Raw genomic sequence first — 14,589 nt, forward strand, 5'->3', positions numbered from 1 at the left:
AACTTTGCATTTTTAAAACACCTGTAATCGCTTTATTAATCTTTTCTTTTAGTGCTTCTGATTTTTGAGTCACAAGGGGATTTTTTTTCCCCCCTGCCCTAGGGTATACTAGTTCTTCATTTTTCACATTTAGATCTTTGATGTATTTAAAATTTTTTCTAGCATATAAGAAAAAGATCCAATTTTATTTTATATTTTAAAAATTGGGGAGGAGGCGCCTCAGTGGCTCAGGAGGTTGTATGTCCGACTTCGGCTGTCAGATGTGCTAACAGCTCGGAGCCTGGAGCCTGCTTCAGATTCTGTGTCTCCCTCTCTCTCTGCCCCTCCCCTGCTTGTACTCTGTCTCTTTCTCTCTCAAAAATAAGTAAATATTAAAAAAAATTTTTTTAAACAAAAACAATTAAGCAAATGTAATTTGGAAATCATTTAATTAGACTGCACATTACTTCCCTAAAAATTTTAAGAATTGTTGTTCTTCAAAATGATTAAGAACTCCTTATAAAAACTATGCCATTTTTTGCTGTATACCCAGCATTAGTCATTGGAACCACTGACACATAGACAAAAGCATAACCTGGGTAGTGAAAATGGATTTGTGATAAACACCCCAGGATTATCAAATAGCCCCTGGGGTCCTGGCTGAGCCCAACAATACAACAACGTGAAACTAACTCTTTAATACCAGAATTGATCTCCTAACTTCCAGCTTATTTTTGCCAAGTTATCAAAGACAACAACCAACTCATCTGCCAAACCTAGCGATAATGAATGACCCTTGAGCAACACAAAGTTCTTCTCACAGAAGTGAGATGATTCTTCACAAGATGATTTCCCTCAAATAATTCTATCAACTAAGTTAACGTCTTTTCTAAGGCTCATTTTCCTTTCTGACAGACATCCTGAAGGAATGTCCTCAAATTTCAAAGCTATCATTTAAGAGAGGCTCTAACAGCATTTGTCATTTTGTGTGCATTCCTTTGTACCTTCATGAAACGAAACACTTGTCCAGAGAATAGGGGTCAATGTTAGTACTGACACGAAGAAAACCAGGCTGAAAATAAAGGGCAGAATTTCAACAAGTGTGTAAGTAGTTCATATAAACAGTTGGCCTGACTTCCATATACCACTGACATTTCTTTTTGTTGAACACTCAGTATCTTCAACAAGAGCACCAGCAAGTTTGAGATAAAAAATGTAAGGATAGCTTTGATCATAAAGATCCATCCACTAGATACGACAGTCAAGGCCAAGACTCGTATTAATAGATTCATTATGTCTTTAAATGTGGCCACAAAGACTAAAGTTGTAGGCTGAGTTATGAAACACGAGACTGCAAGTACCATGAACACTCGTGATAATAAATGGAAACTCATTTGACCCTCAAATTCAATATTTTTACACCAGCTCTTTTTGACATACAGAACTCAAATTCTGGAAACGAATGAATTTGCCTTTTTGTTTCCTTAAAACAATTTTTTAGGAAAATAAAAGTTTTTTGGGAAATTCTCTCACCTGTCCCCCTGATGTTCCTTTACACTTTTTGCTAAAATTCACTTATATTCTATCTTCAACCATGTTATATACTCTCTGGTACTTGAAAAGGAAGAGCACCAAAACTTTTTTAAAAATGTGAAATTTAACTAAGTTACATAAAGCTCAATACTACTTGGACCATTTATGGCTTGTACATCTATTTTTCCCCAGGAACATTCTTCCAGAACAAATCTGCAATGCTGAAGAAGATGGCGATTCAACCCTGGAACACCTTCATCTTGAAAACAATTATATTAAAACAAGAGAAATATCATCCTATGCATTTTCATGCATAAGATCATATTCAAGTATAGTTCTTAAACCACAAAATATCACATAATTCCAAGTTTTTGTTCATCACTTACAAACCATACTCCTGTATTTGTTGTAGTAGCATCTGTCATCAGTAAGTGAGACCCAGCCCACAGAGAAACAACCAAAACACACCCTGAGTTTAGTTTTCCAGCAGTCTTAGTGAAAGTGCAGCTTCATACTCTAGAAAAAAGCCCCCTCCTGCAACTTTCCTCAAGAGAACAGGATCTTACTCGCTGCTGAGTTAGACTGGGAAAATCTGGAGCAAAATAAGAATGTCCTTTACAACCGACCTGAGTATTGCTTTAGGCTAGGCTCTAAGTCCCTTTAAAAAATACATGTGTTATGGTTCGAGACCAAGAAGTGCATGGCAGGAAAAAAAAAATAGGTGGAACTTACAAATTAATGTTCTGTTTATTATCCTACTGTTAAAATAATTTAGTATTTTCTATAAGATCCTATGCTACAATTATTGGTATAAATATACTTAGTGATTGGGTTTGCTTAGTTCCTTTTTTAATCATATGTGTAAAATTAAAACACTCCTGTCATGTTACTTTCCTGGTTTTGAGGACTGTAGTATTGTTATATACTGCTTATTAACATTAGAGGAAGCTGGGAGAAGGGCATATGTGAGTTCTACACTATTTTTGAAACTTTACTACAAAATCTAAAATTTCTGTGTCAGTTTAAAAAATTAAACAATATTTTAAGATCACCCTCATTATTCTTTATTCAAGATCAAAAGATTTTATGGAAAGTAGTGGACTTTGCTTAAAATATGTTCATTGTCCTTGACTATACCTTATAAATATAAACCCTAAGGCATGCATTTTTGAAAATTTTTGCTCCAAAGGTTACTGTTAGCAACTACCTTCTTTCAATGTGCTCAAAAGTATACTTTTATTCAGTTCAATTTAACATAAAGCTATTAGTATTTACTATGTACTAGAACCTGCCAAAACCATATGGTATTAAAATTTTTATTATGTAATGATCTTTTGTCTGTTATTTCTGGAACAATTTATAAAGGACACATACAGAAACTGTGCTGACTTCTTTCGCTGCTCTCAGCTTTGTGTCTAGGAACTCATATTCAGGTTACTCTAACTTTTCAAACTTCAGTGACCTAATCTTTCAATAGTGGTTTTGCCACCTGGGGGAGCTTCTGGTTCCACTTAGAGGGCTGTCATGAGAACCAGAGAGGAATGAAAACTATCCAGGAAATGTGGTACTCAGGTGAGTGTACTTACTACCTACCTTTTATATAAAATTGACAGCCACCAGCATATTCACCAAAGCTATTTCCTAACTTTCTCAGATATGAGTTTGATATATCCTATTCAAGACAATTTTATTTCCTTCTTAAAAAAAATTATTAAGTAATCTTCACAACCAATGTGGGGCTCGAACTTACAACCCCGAGTTCAAGAGTCACAGGCTCCACCCACTGCCAGCCAGGCATCCCAAGCTAATTTTATTTCTGAGCCCTTCTTTCTAGGTACCCTCTCATACTAGCTAGGATTTTGAGATTATAACATGAACAAGAATAATAATATGATGAAGACTGTTAGAACCAAGGGCAGAGGCTTAAGCCAGGTGGCTAAGAGCAGAAGCAGAATCTTGGGGAACAAAAAGTTGGGACTTATAACCAGTTTAGGAAAGTAGGAGCATTACTAATTTAAATTGGCCAAGTTGAATGGAGGAGACAGGTAAAAATAAGAATATACAGTTATCCATTCCTTTGACAAGAACCTTTAATGCTTCTTGCTGCGTGAACGTAAATGCACTGACATAACCTGTTGAAGGCAGTCTAGGGAGCAAAGTTTAAGGTGAGTCGGCAGAATGTGCACCCTGGAACAATGCAGATGGACACTGTGCCATTCCTGCACCTATTTCTCACTCTGACTTTACTCTGTGTTCCAGACGCTGTTCTAGAGAACCAGGAATAAACAGAATTGGACAGGTCTCTACTCTCTGGGAACACATGGTGTGGTTGGGGAGATAAGGTGCAATGAGGTCAGCAGAAAAGGTGGGGCGGTGGTGAAGCATGCTAGGGTCCTCAGCTCCCTCTGCCTGGGCCCAGGAGTGTGCGGGTCCCATGAGTCACAGTGGGATGCTGCTCCTCCCCCCCCCCCCCCGACCCCCGCCAGCCCTGGAGTGCCACGAGGCCCAGGCACACAGTAAGAGCCCACTGTGCAATTGGAACACCTTGACAGAACAGATTCTCTAGGAAGGCTGAAAATCAGACTGACTGATGGAAGCTTGACTTTTAAGTTGGAAGACACTTTTATTTTTGATTTTACAACTTAAAATATAAAATATGTCTAGCAATGAACATGTTCAGCCTTGAAATTTCATCATGTCCTGGATAGGACATTTTAATTCCATTAAAAAAAAAAGTGATAAATGTCCTTACAGCAAATGTTCTTCACGATATAATGTTAAAAACAAACAGATGTTCTGCTTGGCTTCAGAAATATGCTGTAATTACTAACACATATGTACACTGAAAAAGTCCTGGCGTAGCTATGATCTAAAAACATTAAAGGTGTGTGCACATACATACAAGGAATGCTAACTATATTATTAATTTTGGGATTTGGCTTAAAATTATTGCAAAAAGCACTAAAGATATGACATGGTGAAAGACACGTATAGCCTGGGATTGTGAGGAAATAACTACACCAGGAATCAGGACACATGGGTGCCCACCTTGATCTCCAATGATTAAACTGTACACTCACTTCGCTTGTCTGGGATCACTTGATTCAATTATGACATAATGTGTCTGGAACAGATGAGTGGATTTCAAGCATGGCTCATCAGGGGTTCATGGCACCCTGGGGTGGAAACGTCCCTGAAGAAGTGCACAGACTCTCCTTCAGACAAGAAGCTTTGTTAACTTCAGAGAGATTAGCTGCTTCCCCTCCACACCCCGCTTCTCTTAGAACCAATAGACAGACACTATCTGAATCACAAACCAAGTTTTAAGATTCACAAAGAACATGCATCAAAGTCCCTGGTCCTTCCCTAACCCTCTGCCCAGCTCCCCTACACTCTGAGAACACATGGCTGGAGAGCCTTGGCCTGAGGAAAGATTTCTCAGGTGCCTGGATGCAGCCACGCTCCCCGTGTGCTGGGCAAGGAAGTCTAGCTGGCACAGCTGTTCCTCCACAGCTCCAGCGCAGTGGGGCAGTTGGTACTGAGCAGCTCTGCAACAACCAAAGGCTGCTGACCTCTGACCTGAAACACCCCGGAGGGCAGGCAGCTGAGCACATGTTCTGGAGGGAGCACAGACAGGCCCACATCCTCTGTCCCCACCACAACCTGTGACTCCCTGGGCAGCAGGCAGGTCAGGATACTGCGACAAGGGTGGGTGGGTGCCACTAGGAAGCACAGCGGGTACATGGCTGAGCCTGGACTTACTCTGCATCTTCCAACTGAAGTCCAACGAGTGGGAAGTCTGGACACCAGAGTGGGCGCTGGGCACTGGGCACCTGGCGTGGCAGGTGCTGCCAGCAGGGGTGAGCAAGATCCAACCATCTCTCTGCAGGCTTGCACTGCCAGATGACTCCACACATCACTGTAGGAGTCAGCCTCATGGAATATCCTTCCATTTGTTTGTGTTGACTTCAGTTTCTCTCATTAGTGTTTTATAGTTTTTGGAGTACGGGTTTTTTTTACCTTCTTGGTTAAACTTATTCCTAGATATTTTATTTTTGGCACAATTGTAAATGGGATTGTTTTCTTAATTTCTCTTTCTACTGCTTCATTATTAATGTTTAAGAATGCAACCAGTTTCTGTATGTTAATTTTGTATGCTGTGACTTTACTGAAGTTATTTATCAGTTATAGTAGTTTTGTGGTGGAGTCATCATGACTGCTTTCACTAACATGCAAAAAAAAAAGAAAAACATTTTTTGTGTGTGGTGTCTTTATCTGGTTTTGGTATCAGGGTATTACTGGCCTCCTAGAATGTATGTGGAAGCTTTCCTTCCTCTTTTATTTATTTTTTTGGAGGGGGAATAGTTTGAGAAGAATAGGTATTATCTCTTCTTTAAATGTTGGGGCACCTGGGTGGCTCAGTCAGTTAAGTGTCTGACTTGATTTTGGCTCAGGTCATGATCTTGCAGTTTGTGAGTTTAAGCCCTGTGTTGGGCTCTGTGCTGATGGTGTGGAGCCTGCTTGGGATTCTTTCTCTCCTTCTCTCTCTGCCCCTCCCCAGCTCTCTCTCTCAAAATAAACAAACATTTTAAAAAAATTAAAAATAAATGTTTGGTAGAATTCCCCCGTGAAGCTATCTGGTCCTGGACTTTTATTTATAGCTGGGAGTTCATGGATTACTGATTCAATGCCATTGCTAGTAACTGGTCTGTTCAAATTTTCTATTTCTTCCTGATTGAGTTTTGGGAGGTTATATGGCTTTTATCCATTTCTTCTGGGTTGTCCAATTTTTTGGCATATAATTTTTCATAATATTCTCTTATAATCCTTTGTGTTTCTGTGGTGTTGGTTGTTATTTCTCCTCCTTCATTTCTGATTTTGAGTCCTATCTCCTTTTTTCTTGATGAGTCTGCCAAAAGGTTTATTAATTTTGTTTGCCTTTTCAAAGAACCAACTTCTGGTTTCACTGATCTATTCTATTGCTTTTTAGTTTCTATATCATTTATTTCTGCTCTGATCTTTATTATTTCCTTCCTTCTGCTGGCTTTGGATTTTCTTTGTTGTTCTTTTTCTAGCTCCTTACACTTCACTGTAAGGTTAGGTTGTTTGAGATTTTTCTTGCTTCTTGAGGTAGGCTTGTATTTAGAACAGCTTTTGCCACATCCCAAAGATTTTGGACCTTTGTGTTTTCATTTTCATTTGTCTCCATGTATTTTTTAACTTCCTCTTTGATTTCTTGCTTGACCTGTTTGTTGGTTAGCAGCATGTTATTTAGCTTCCACGTATTTGTGCTCTTTCCAGATTTTTTCTTGTGATTCGTCTATTCTGGAGAATGTTCCATGTGCACTTGAAAACAATGTGTATTGTACTGGTTTTGGATGGACTGTTCTGAATATATCTGTTAGATCCATCTAGTCCAATGTGTCATTCAAAGCAATTGTTTCTTTGCTGATTTTTGGTCTGGATGATCTGTCCATTGATGTAAGTGGGGTGTTAAAATTCCCTACTGTTATTAGGAAATTATATACTGATATCTGTGATGAACAGAGATTAAAAAAATCCTCAAAATATTAGCAAAGTAAATCCAACAATACACGAAAAAAAATAATTCATCATAATCAAGAGGGATTTAATCCAGGGATGCAAGGGTGGTTCAACATTTCAAAGCAATCAATATATGTCATGTAAAGAAGAGAAAGGATAAGAACACTATGATCCTCTCAACAGATGCAGAAAAAGCATTTGACAAAGTACAACATTTATTCATGATAAAACCCCTCAACAAATTAGGTTTAGAAAGAACATACCTCAATATAATAAAGGCCTTATATGAAAAACCCACAGCCAATATCACACTCAATAGGGAAAAATTGAAAGCCTTCCCTCTAAGGTTGGGAATAAGACAAGGATGTTCACTGTCACTACTTTTATTCAACATAGTATTGGAAGTCCTTGCCACAGCAATCAGACAAGAAAAAGGAATAAAAGGCATCTAAATTGGTAAGGAAGAAGTAAAAATTTCACTATTTTTAGATGTCATGTAACTATATATAGAAAACCCTAAAGACTCCACCACAAAACTACTATAACTGATAAATAACTTCAGTAAAGTCACAGTATACAAAATTAATATACAGAAACTGGTTGCATTCTTAAACATTAATAATGAAGCAGTAGAAAGAGAAATTAAGAAAACAATTTCATTTACAATTGTACCAAAAATAAAATATCTAGGAATAAATTTAACCAAGAAGGTAAAAAAAACCTGTACTCCAAAAACTATAAAACACTAATGAGAGAAACTGAAGTCAACACAAACAAATGGAAGGATATTCCATGTCAATGGCTTGGAAGAACTAATACTTTCAAAGCAGTCTAGAGATTCAATGTAATCTCTATCAAAACATCAATAACATTTTTTCATAGAACTAGAATAATCCTAAAATTTGTATGGAACCACAAAAGATCCTGAACAGTCAAAGTAATCTTGAGAAAGAACAAAGCTGGTGGTATTACAATTCCAGATTTGAAGATCTACAACAAAGCTGTAGTACTCCAAACAGTATGGTACTGGCACAAAAAGAGACATATTGACCAAAAGAACAGAATATAGAGCCCAGAAATAAATCCAACCTTATATGATCAATTAATAAACAACAAAAGAGACAATATACAACAGGGAAATGAGAATCTCTTCAACAAATGGTGTTGAGAAAACTGAACAGCCACATAAAAAAGAATGAAACTGGACTACTTTCTTATATCTAATACACAAAATAAACACAAAATAGATTAAAAACCTAAATGTGAGACCTGAAACCATACAACTCCTAGAAGAAAACATAGGCAGTAATTTCTTTGACATCAATTGTAGAAACATTTTTCTAGATATGTCTCCTTTAGCAAGGGAAACAAAGGCAAAATCAAACTATTGGGACTATGTCAAAATGAAAGCTTTTGCACAGTGTAGGAAACCATCAACAAAGCAAAAGGGCAAACCACTGAATGGCAGAAAACATCTGCAAATGATATATATGATAAGGGATTGATATCCAAAATATATAAAAGACACAATGCAATACCAAAAAAATAAATAATCTGATTATAATGGGCAGAGGATCTGAATAGATTATCTTTTCAAAGAAGACATACAGATGGCCAACAGATACATGAAAAGATGCTCAACATCACTAATTATCAGGGAAATACAAATCAAAACCACAAAAAGATATCACCTCATACCTGTCAGAATGGTTAGAATCAAGAAAGACAAGAAATAACAAGTGTTGGGTGAGAATATAGAGAAAAAGGAGCCCCCAAGCACTATTGGTGGGAATGTACATTGGCGTAGCCACTGGTGGGAAACAATGTAATACAGAGGTACCCAAAACAAAACAAAAACCAAAACCAAAAAAACCTGAGAAATACCATATGATCCAGTAATTCCACTACTAGGTATTTACCCAAAGAAAATGAGAACACTGATTTGAAAAGATATATGCATCCCTATCTTTACTGCAGCATTATTTACAATAGCCACAAGATGGAAGCAGCCCAGGTGTCCATCAACTGACGAATGGATGAAGAAGATGTGGTGTATATATATATATTCAATGGAGTATTACTCAGCCAAAGAAAGAATGAAATCCTGCCATTTGCAACAACACGAACAGACCTACAGCATGTAATGCTAGGTGTAATAGGTCAGAAAAATATACAAACAGACAAAGAAAGAAAAAAAGAGACAAAAAAACAGACTCTGAAATACAGAGAACAAAGTGGTGGTTGCCAGAGGGGAGGTGCAGGGAGGATGGGTGAAATAGGCAAAGGGGATTAAGAATACATTGATCGTGATGAGCAATGAATAATGTATTGAATGTTGAACCATTACATTGTACATTTGAAACCAATATAATACTGCATATTAATTATACTTCAATTTAAAAAAACATGAAAAAAAACTACCCACAGCGCTAACTGAAATCTGCCTTTGCACAGTGCCCTCTGGTCCACCTGGACACCTCCAAAAGAAGTGAGGTCAGGGTGATTAGCCCGCTCGCACATAAAAATGTGATTATTCCAATAACAATTCAGTAGTATGTAGCATAAACCTTTAAATTCATTGTGAAATGTTAATAAATCATAATGCTTAAGATAACTTTAGATTTGGTAAGTATGTGAAGATTTAAGCCACAGATGTATATAGCACAGGGTATATAGCTAAAGGATAAAACCCCAAAGATTTACTGGTGGCATATACTCCATTCAGTGTAGTATTGTGTGCTGCTGTAGGGAAATATGATTTGCCTGAATTGGCAAATTTATTTTACTTTTTAAAAAAATGTTTATTTTTGGGGGTGGGGGGACAGAGAGAGACAGACAGACAAAGAGACAGAGAGAATGAGAGAGAGAATCCCAAGCAGGCTCTATGCTGTCAGCATGGAGCTCGATGTGCAGCTCAATCCCATGACCCTGGGATTGTGACTTGAGCTGAAATTAAGAGTTGGATGCTCGACCAACTGAGCCACTCAGGTGCCCCTGAACTGACAAATTTCAATTTAGATCAGGGGTAACAAAGAAAGCCTGTGGTAGAATATGGGTGGTAAATGGTACCAAATTCAGAGGAGGAAAGAGGATTAGGTTTGAGGGGCCCTGATACAGGATGTGAGTCGGCCAAGCGGGAGGGGATGAGTGCAGGTCGGAAAAGCTCAGCGGGAGACCAGACTTACATGAGGAGCAGCGAGGTGTCGGGAAGGGATGTGAGCCAGCACCGCAGGGGCTGCTGCAGCCAGTACAGGTGACAGGAGGAAAACTGTGACAAAGCCTCATCCAGGACACAATGAGAAGGGAGCCAAAGAGAACTGCTTATGCCTCAGGGATGCTGCTGACAGGCTGACAAAGAAGGGACAGCTTGGGCAAGAATATGCTGAATTTGGGGGTCATGAAAGATTTCGGGCAGGAGGACAGGGGGAGTGGGAAGGCAAGGAGTCCATAGGCAAGGACAATTCTGAGGGGTATGAGAGGAGGAGGGCAGGAGAGCTGAACCCTAGTGAGTGCAGCTCCCAATGTCAAGGGAGCAAAGGAGCCAAGTCCATGGCCAGTCTCCATCCAAGCTGAGCTGTGTGGTCTGGCCACACGGAGCTTCTGGGGCACAAGACAAGATGCACCCAGGAGCCTGGCTCTGCGCAAAGTGCCCCCCTCACCTGGCCCTCAGGATACATGGCACCACCCTGGTGACAGATGTGGTACTGTGACTTAGGTGTGCACTGATTATTTATTGCATATGAGGTGCTGCACCGCGGATGGACAGAGGGCATATCGTGTTTCTCTAATAAGACTGTAAAACCAGAAGAACAGAGAGACAGGTCATTTCTTAGATCCTTGCATCCTGTGCAGAAAGTTGGTGCTAAACTGACTGCAGACCCCCAGGTCTACACCGATCAGCTCATGAGCTCTCCAAAGTTGATACTGATACTACTCCTAAACAAAACAGAAAGGAATCTGCAAAACTTAAGGACTTTTTTTTTTTAAATAGGTTTCATGCTGAGCGTGGGGCATAACAAAGGGCTTGAACTCATGACCCAGAGATCAAGACCTGAGCTGAGGTCAAGAGCCGGAAACTTAATCAACTGAGCCACCCAGGTGCACCCAAATTTAAGGACTTTTAAAGGAAAAATGAGAAACTGAAATGAAAAAAATTTATATAGGGTCCTAAAATTAATAAGGAATAATTTATATCATTAACATTTTCTGACACAGACATGAGAAAACAGAGTATTTTATAAACAACCAAGTCATGCTTTGACAACTGGTAATACTTAGTAACCAACTGATTGTTCTGCATAATAACAACATTGACTATGTTTTCTAAAGCCATCATTTAAACATACCATGAATTACTAGGTTCATGGACGCCGACATACAATGAGGAGCTACTCAAATTCTGCTGTTTCAGTGAAACCTCAAAGGGCGGTTAAAACCCTTTATGACATCTATTCCACCTCCTCCTTTATTTAGAAAACAGAAAGTTTCCTCATAGGAGATGTACTTACAGACTGAAGATGACTGAACTATTCTTCTGTCCACAGTTGAAAGTAATTCAGATCCTCAGTCAACTTAAAATTCAAAAATATTAAAAGTACCCATGAAAACAGAAGTTTCTGGCCAGCTCTAAACTATACAAGATGACTCCAGGGCGTGCAAACCCAGAAGTCTACTCTACCATGAGGTCTGTTCCTTGTAGTTGAAAATCCAGAACAAGTACTGTGGTTCTGACCTGGAGTCCTTATGAGCTGTGGACTTGATCCTGTTACTCAGACTCTGATTTCCAGTCTCCTCACCCATGAAATTGCGGGGAACAACATCTACTTCCCAAAGCTGCTGGGAAGGTTAAATGAGGTGCCATCCATTGCCACGCTAGGCGCAGGTTAGACATCAGAGAAGCTGAGCATCCGTTCCTTCACTGGTAGGTGTCATGAGACCAGCAGGCACAGAGGTTCAGTGACTTGCTCAAGGCTGCCTGGCCTCTTAATATAGCAGACATTAATTATTCAAGGTAACCGATTCCTTAGATTGTGAAATATAGTGGGAAAAGGAGTGGGCATCTTACTCTGGGCAAGGGGTCAGCAAATGCTCTGTTGAGGGCTAGGCTCCAGAGGGACGCTGGGAGCCTCTGCTCACACCCATCATACAGAACAGTATCATACAGACACCAGCATAGGGTGTGCTCAGCTGGAGTCTCCTTAAACACACAGCGAGTGTTGGACTCTGCACAGAGTCCAAACTACTTCTCATCACAGACGGAGTAATTTAGAAAATGACTTGAAAAAATCCTGATTATAAGAAAGAAGAGTTAAGTCTGACTTATAAATGTAACTCACTGTGATTACTTATAACACCTGAAATGAGGAAAAACCTATTTAAAATAGCCAGCCAAACTGTAAGAGTATGTGATCAATAAACCTGTCCAGCAGTTAAGATTCTGACCTCAGAGATGACCCAGGAGTGGGTCTGTAAGGACAGAGTAAGAGTCTGCCTGCAAGCCTTGGCCTTCCCATCCCTCAGCTGGGTGCAGAGGCCCTGGGCAGATGGTTCTTCTGGGGAGTGAATTTCATGACTGTCCCTGTGAATAACAGCCCCGACTGAACCTGATCCAACAGACCCTCTGTAGAGGATCTTCAGAGGAACTGGGGTCTATAGTCAACAGGGCAGGCATGTGTGAGCACACACGTGAGCTCACATGCCTGAATGCTTCAGCACATTCTTACATGTTACTCACATGTCTCTGCCTTGACATGTCAAACAGCAAGAGTGGAGGCTGTAAACCACGGTGGAATCTGGTTCTGTCACACACTGTTATTTGCAAAGAAGTGAATGTTTCTAACTCTGTAAATACGCCTTAGTGATTACACAACTGAAAAATAAAGGCATGAGTATTTCTTCTTTGAAGTCGCATTTTCTCTCTCTACATGAAAATGGATACAATCAAAACTTTGAGTTGAGCATATTTTTTCCTTTACACAAAATGTGAAGAATGTGAATCCACACAAGGGAAAGCAGACTGTATTAAAAATAACATGTGATTGCACTGAACACGTATTAGTTTGGAACACAAAAGGAATGCATCATGCTATTGAAATGCCATGGTGTGTTTCTAAGTAACAGAGTCTCTGTAGTCAAATAAACTTACATTAAACTATCAACTGATAGAAGCAAATCTTTTCAGAAGTTGGAATGTGCTAAAGGTTGATTTGTTTTCCATAAGTTGAGAATTATGTTCACAATTACCAAATTTATAATGTCTGAAATACTAATTCTAGGGAAATAGTTCTTAATTATTTGAAGGATGGACCCCTGAGAGGATATGATGGGCCTCTGTGTAGAAAAACACTCATCTACTAACACTTTACATGTATCAAGAGATTCATACAGCCTTCCCCACTCCTCCAGGGATTCACAACCCCTGGTTAAGAAACCCTAGGGTAACAGCTTAATTAACTTAAAGCTTTACATGTAAATATTTCAGTAGAGGTAAGGACAAATCAGTTAAAATTAAGACAAAACACGTTCCCCCCCCCCCAATTATTTAGCAATATTTTTAAAAGCCACAGAAAAGTTGAAAGTATACAGTGAAGATCTCCACATGCTTCACCTACATTCACCAATTGTCATTTTGTCTGGTCATTTCATCTCTTCCCCCCTCCTGTGTCCACATTTGTCCAGCTGGACCATCCATGTGCAGGCTGCAAGTGTCACAGCACTGTCACCGGGACTTGAGGAGGGGACTCCTGAGAACATGGACAGGCCTGACGAGCCTGTGGCACGACAATCACATGTGCTCACATCACCAAACCCAGGAAATGTAACTGACTCAGTACTGTCTCCCATACAGCCCATATTCGGATTTCCCCATGTTCAGACATTTTGGCATGTCCCGACAATGCCCTAAGAGGCAGTGTGTCTGAATTAGAGTTTACACGCGGACTCCTTCAGTCTCAGAAAGTTTATTTAAAACTGTTACTTGTACCCGTTCCTCAAAGCAAACTGACCTTTGAGGCATTTAAAAATACGTGACACTCACACAATATTATAAACTTACTGTCATAAGTCTTTCAGTTTTCATGAATTCATATCAATTAATTTTAAATGACAGTTTATGTCTCCCGTGAGACCTTAGGAGAGTCTCAATCTTCATTGTTCGGAAGGGCCCCAGACAGCTATCTTGCAAAACGTCCCCTAATTTGCATTTGTCTGATTAGATTTGGTAAAACATGCCTGGCAAGAATCCCATGTAGGTGATGTCACATACTTCCTTTTGCAACATATCAGGAAGCACAAAATGGTGGCTAGCCTATTACTGGTGATGCTGAGACGTTTGGTTCAGGTGGTACATTCTTCCTCTGGTAACTAGCAATCATCTATAAGGTAAGATTTTGGGTCTCTGAATATTTGCCATCCAGTGACCCTCTACTTAGTGGTCTGAGCTTCCAACTGACTACCTTTGCCTAAATCAGCACACCGGAAGTATCCGTAGATGGTAACTCTCCAGCTCTGGTCCCTTCTGGACGGCTCAGCTGG

At 39.5% G+C, this 14,589-nt stretch overlaps 2 protein-coding genes across 8 annotated transcripts in view; one reads left to right on the plus strand and one right to left on the minus strand.

The window, feature by feature from the left end:
* ECM2 (extracellular matrix protein 2) overlaps nt 1-2,842 on the plus strand; it is a 32,940-nt gene extending 30,098 nt beyond the window's left edge. For all 4 annotated transcript variants that reach the window (XM_015080757.3, XM_015080756.3, XM_015080755.3 and 1 more), the window contains one exon: nt 1,705-2,842. In XM_015080757.3, the coding sequence (XP_014936243.1) occupies nt 1,705-1,873 (169 nt within the window). In that variant the 3' untranslated portion in view covers nt 1,874-2,842. The remainder of the gene's footprint in view (nt 1-1,704) is intronic.
* Nucleotides 1-14,589, minus strand: part of CENPP (centromere protein P) — a 227,909-nt gene that overhangs the window by 71,895 nt on the left and 141,425 nt on the right. The window lies entirely within an intron of this gene.

This window comes from Acinonyx jubatus, chromosome D4 (genome assembly GCF_027475565.1).
Source record: "Acinonyx jubatus isolate Ajub_Pintada_27869175 chromosome D4, VMU_Ajub_asm_v1.0, whole genome shotgun sequence".
NCBI classification, from domain to species: domain Eukaryota; kingdom Metazoa; phylum Chordata; class Mammalia; order Carnivora; family Felidae; genus Acinonyx; species Acinonyx jubatus.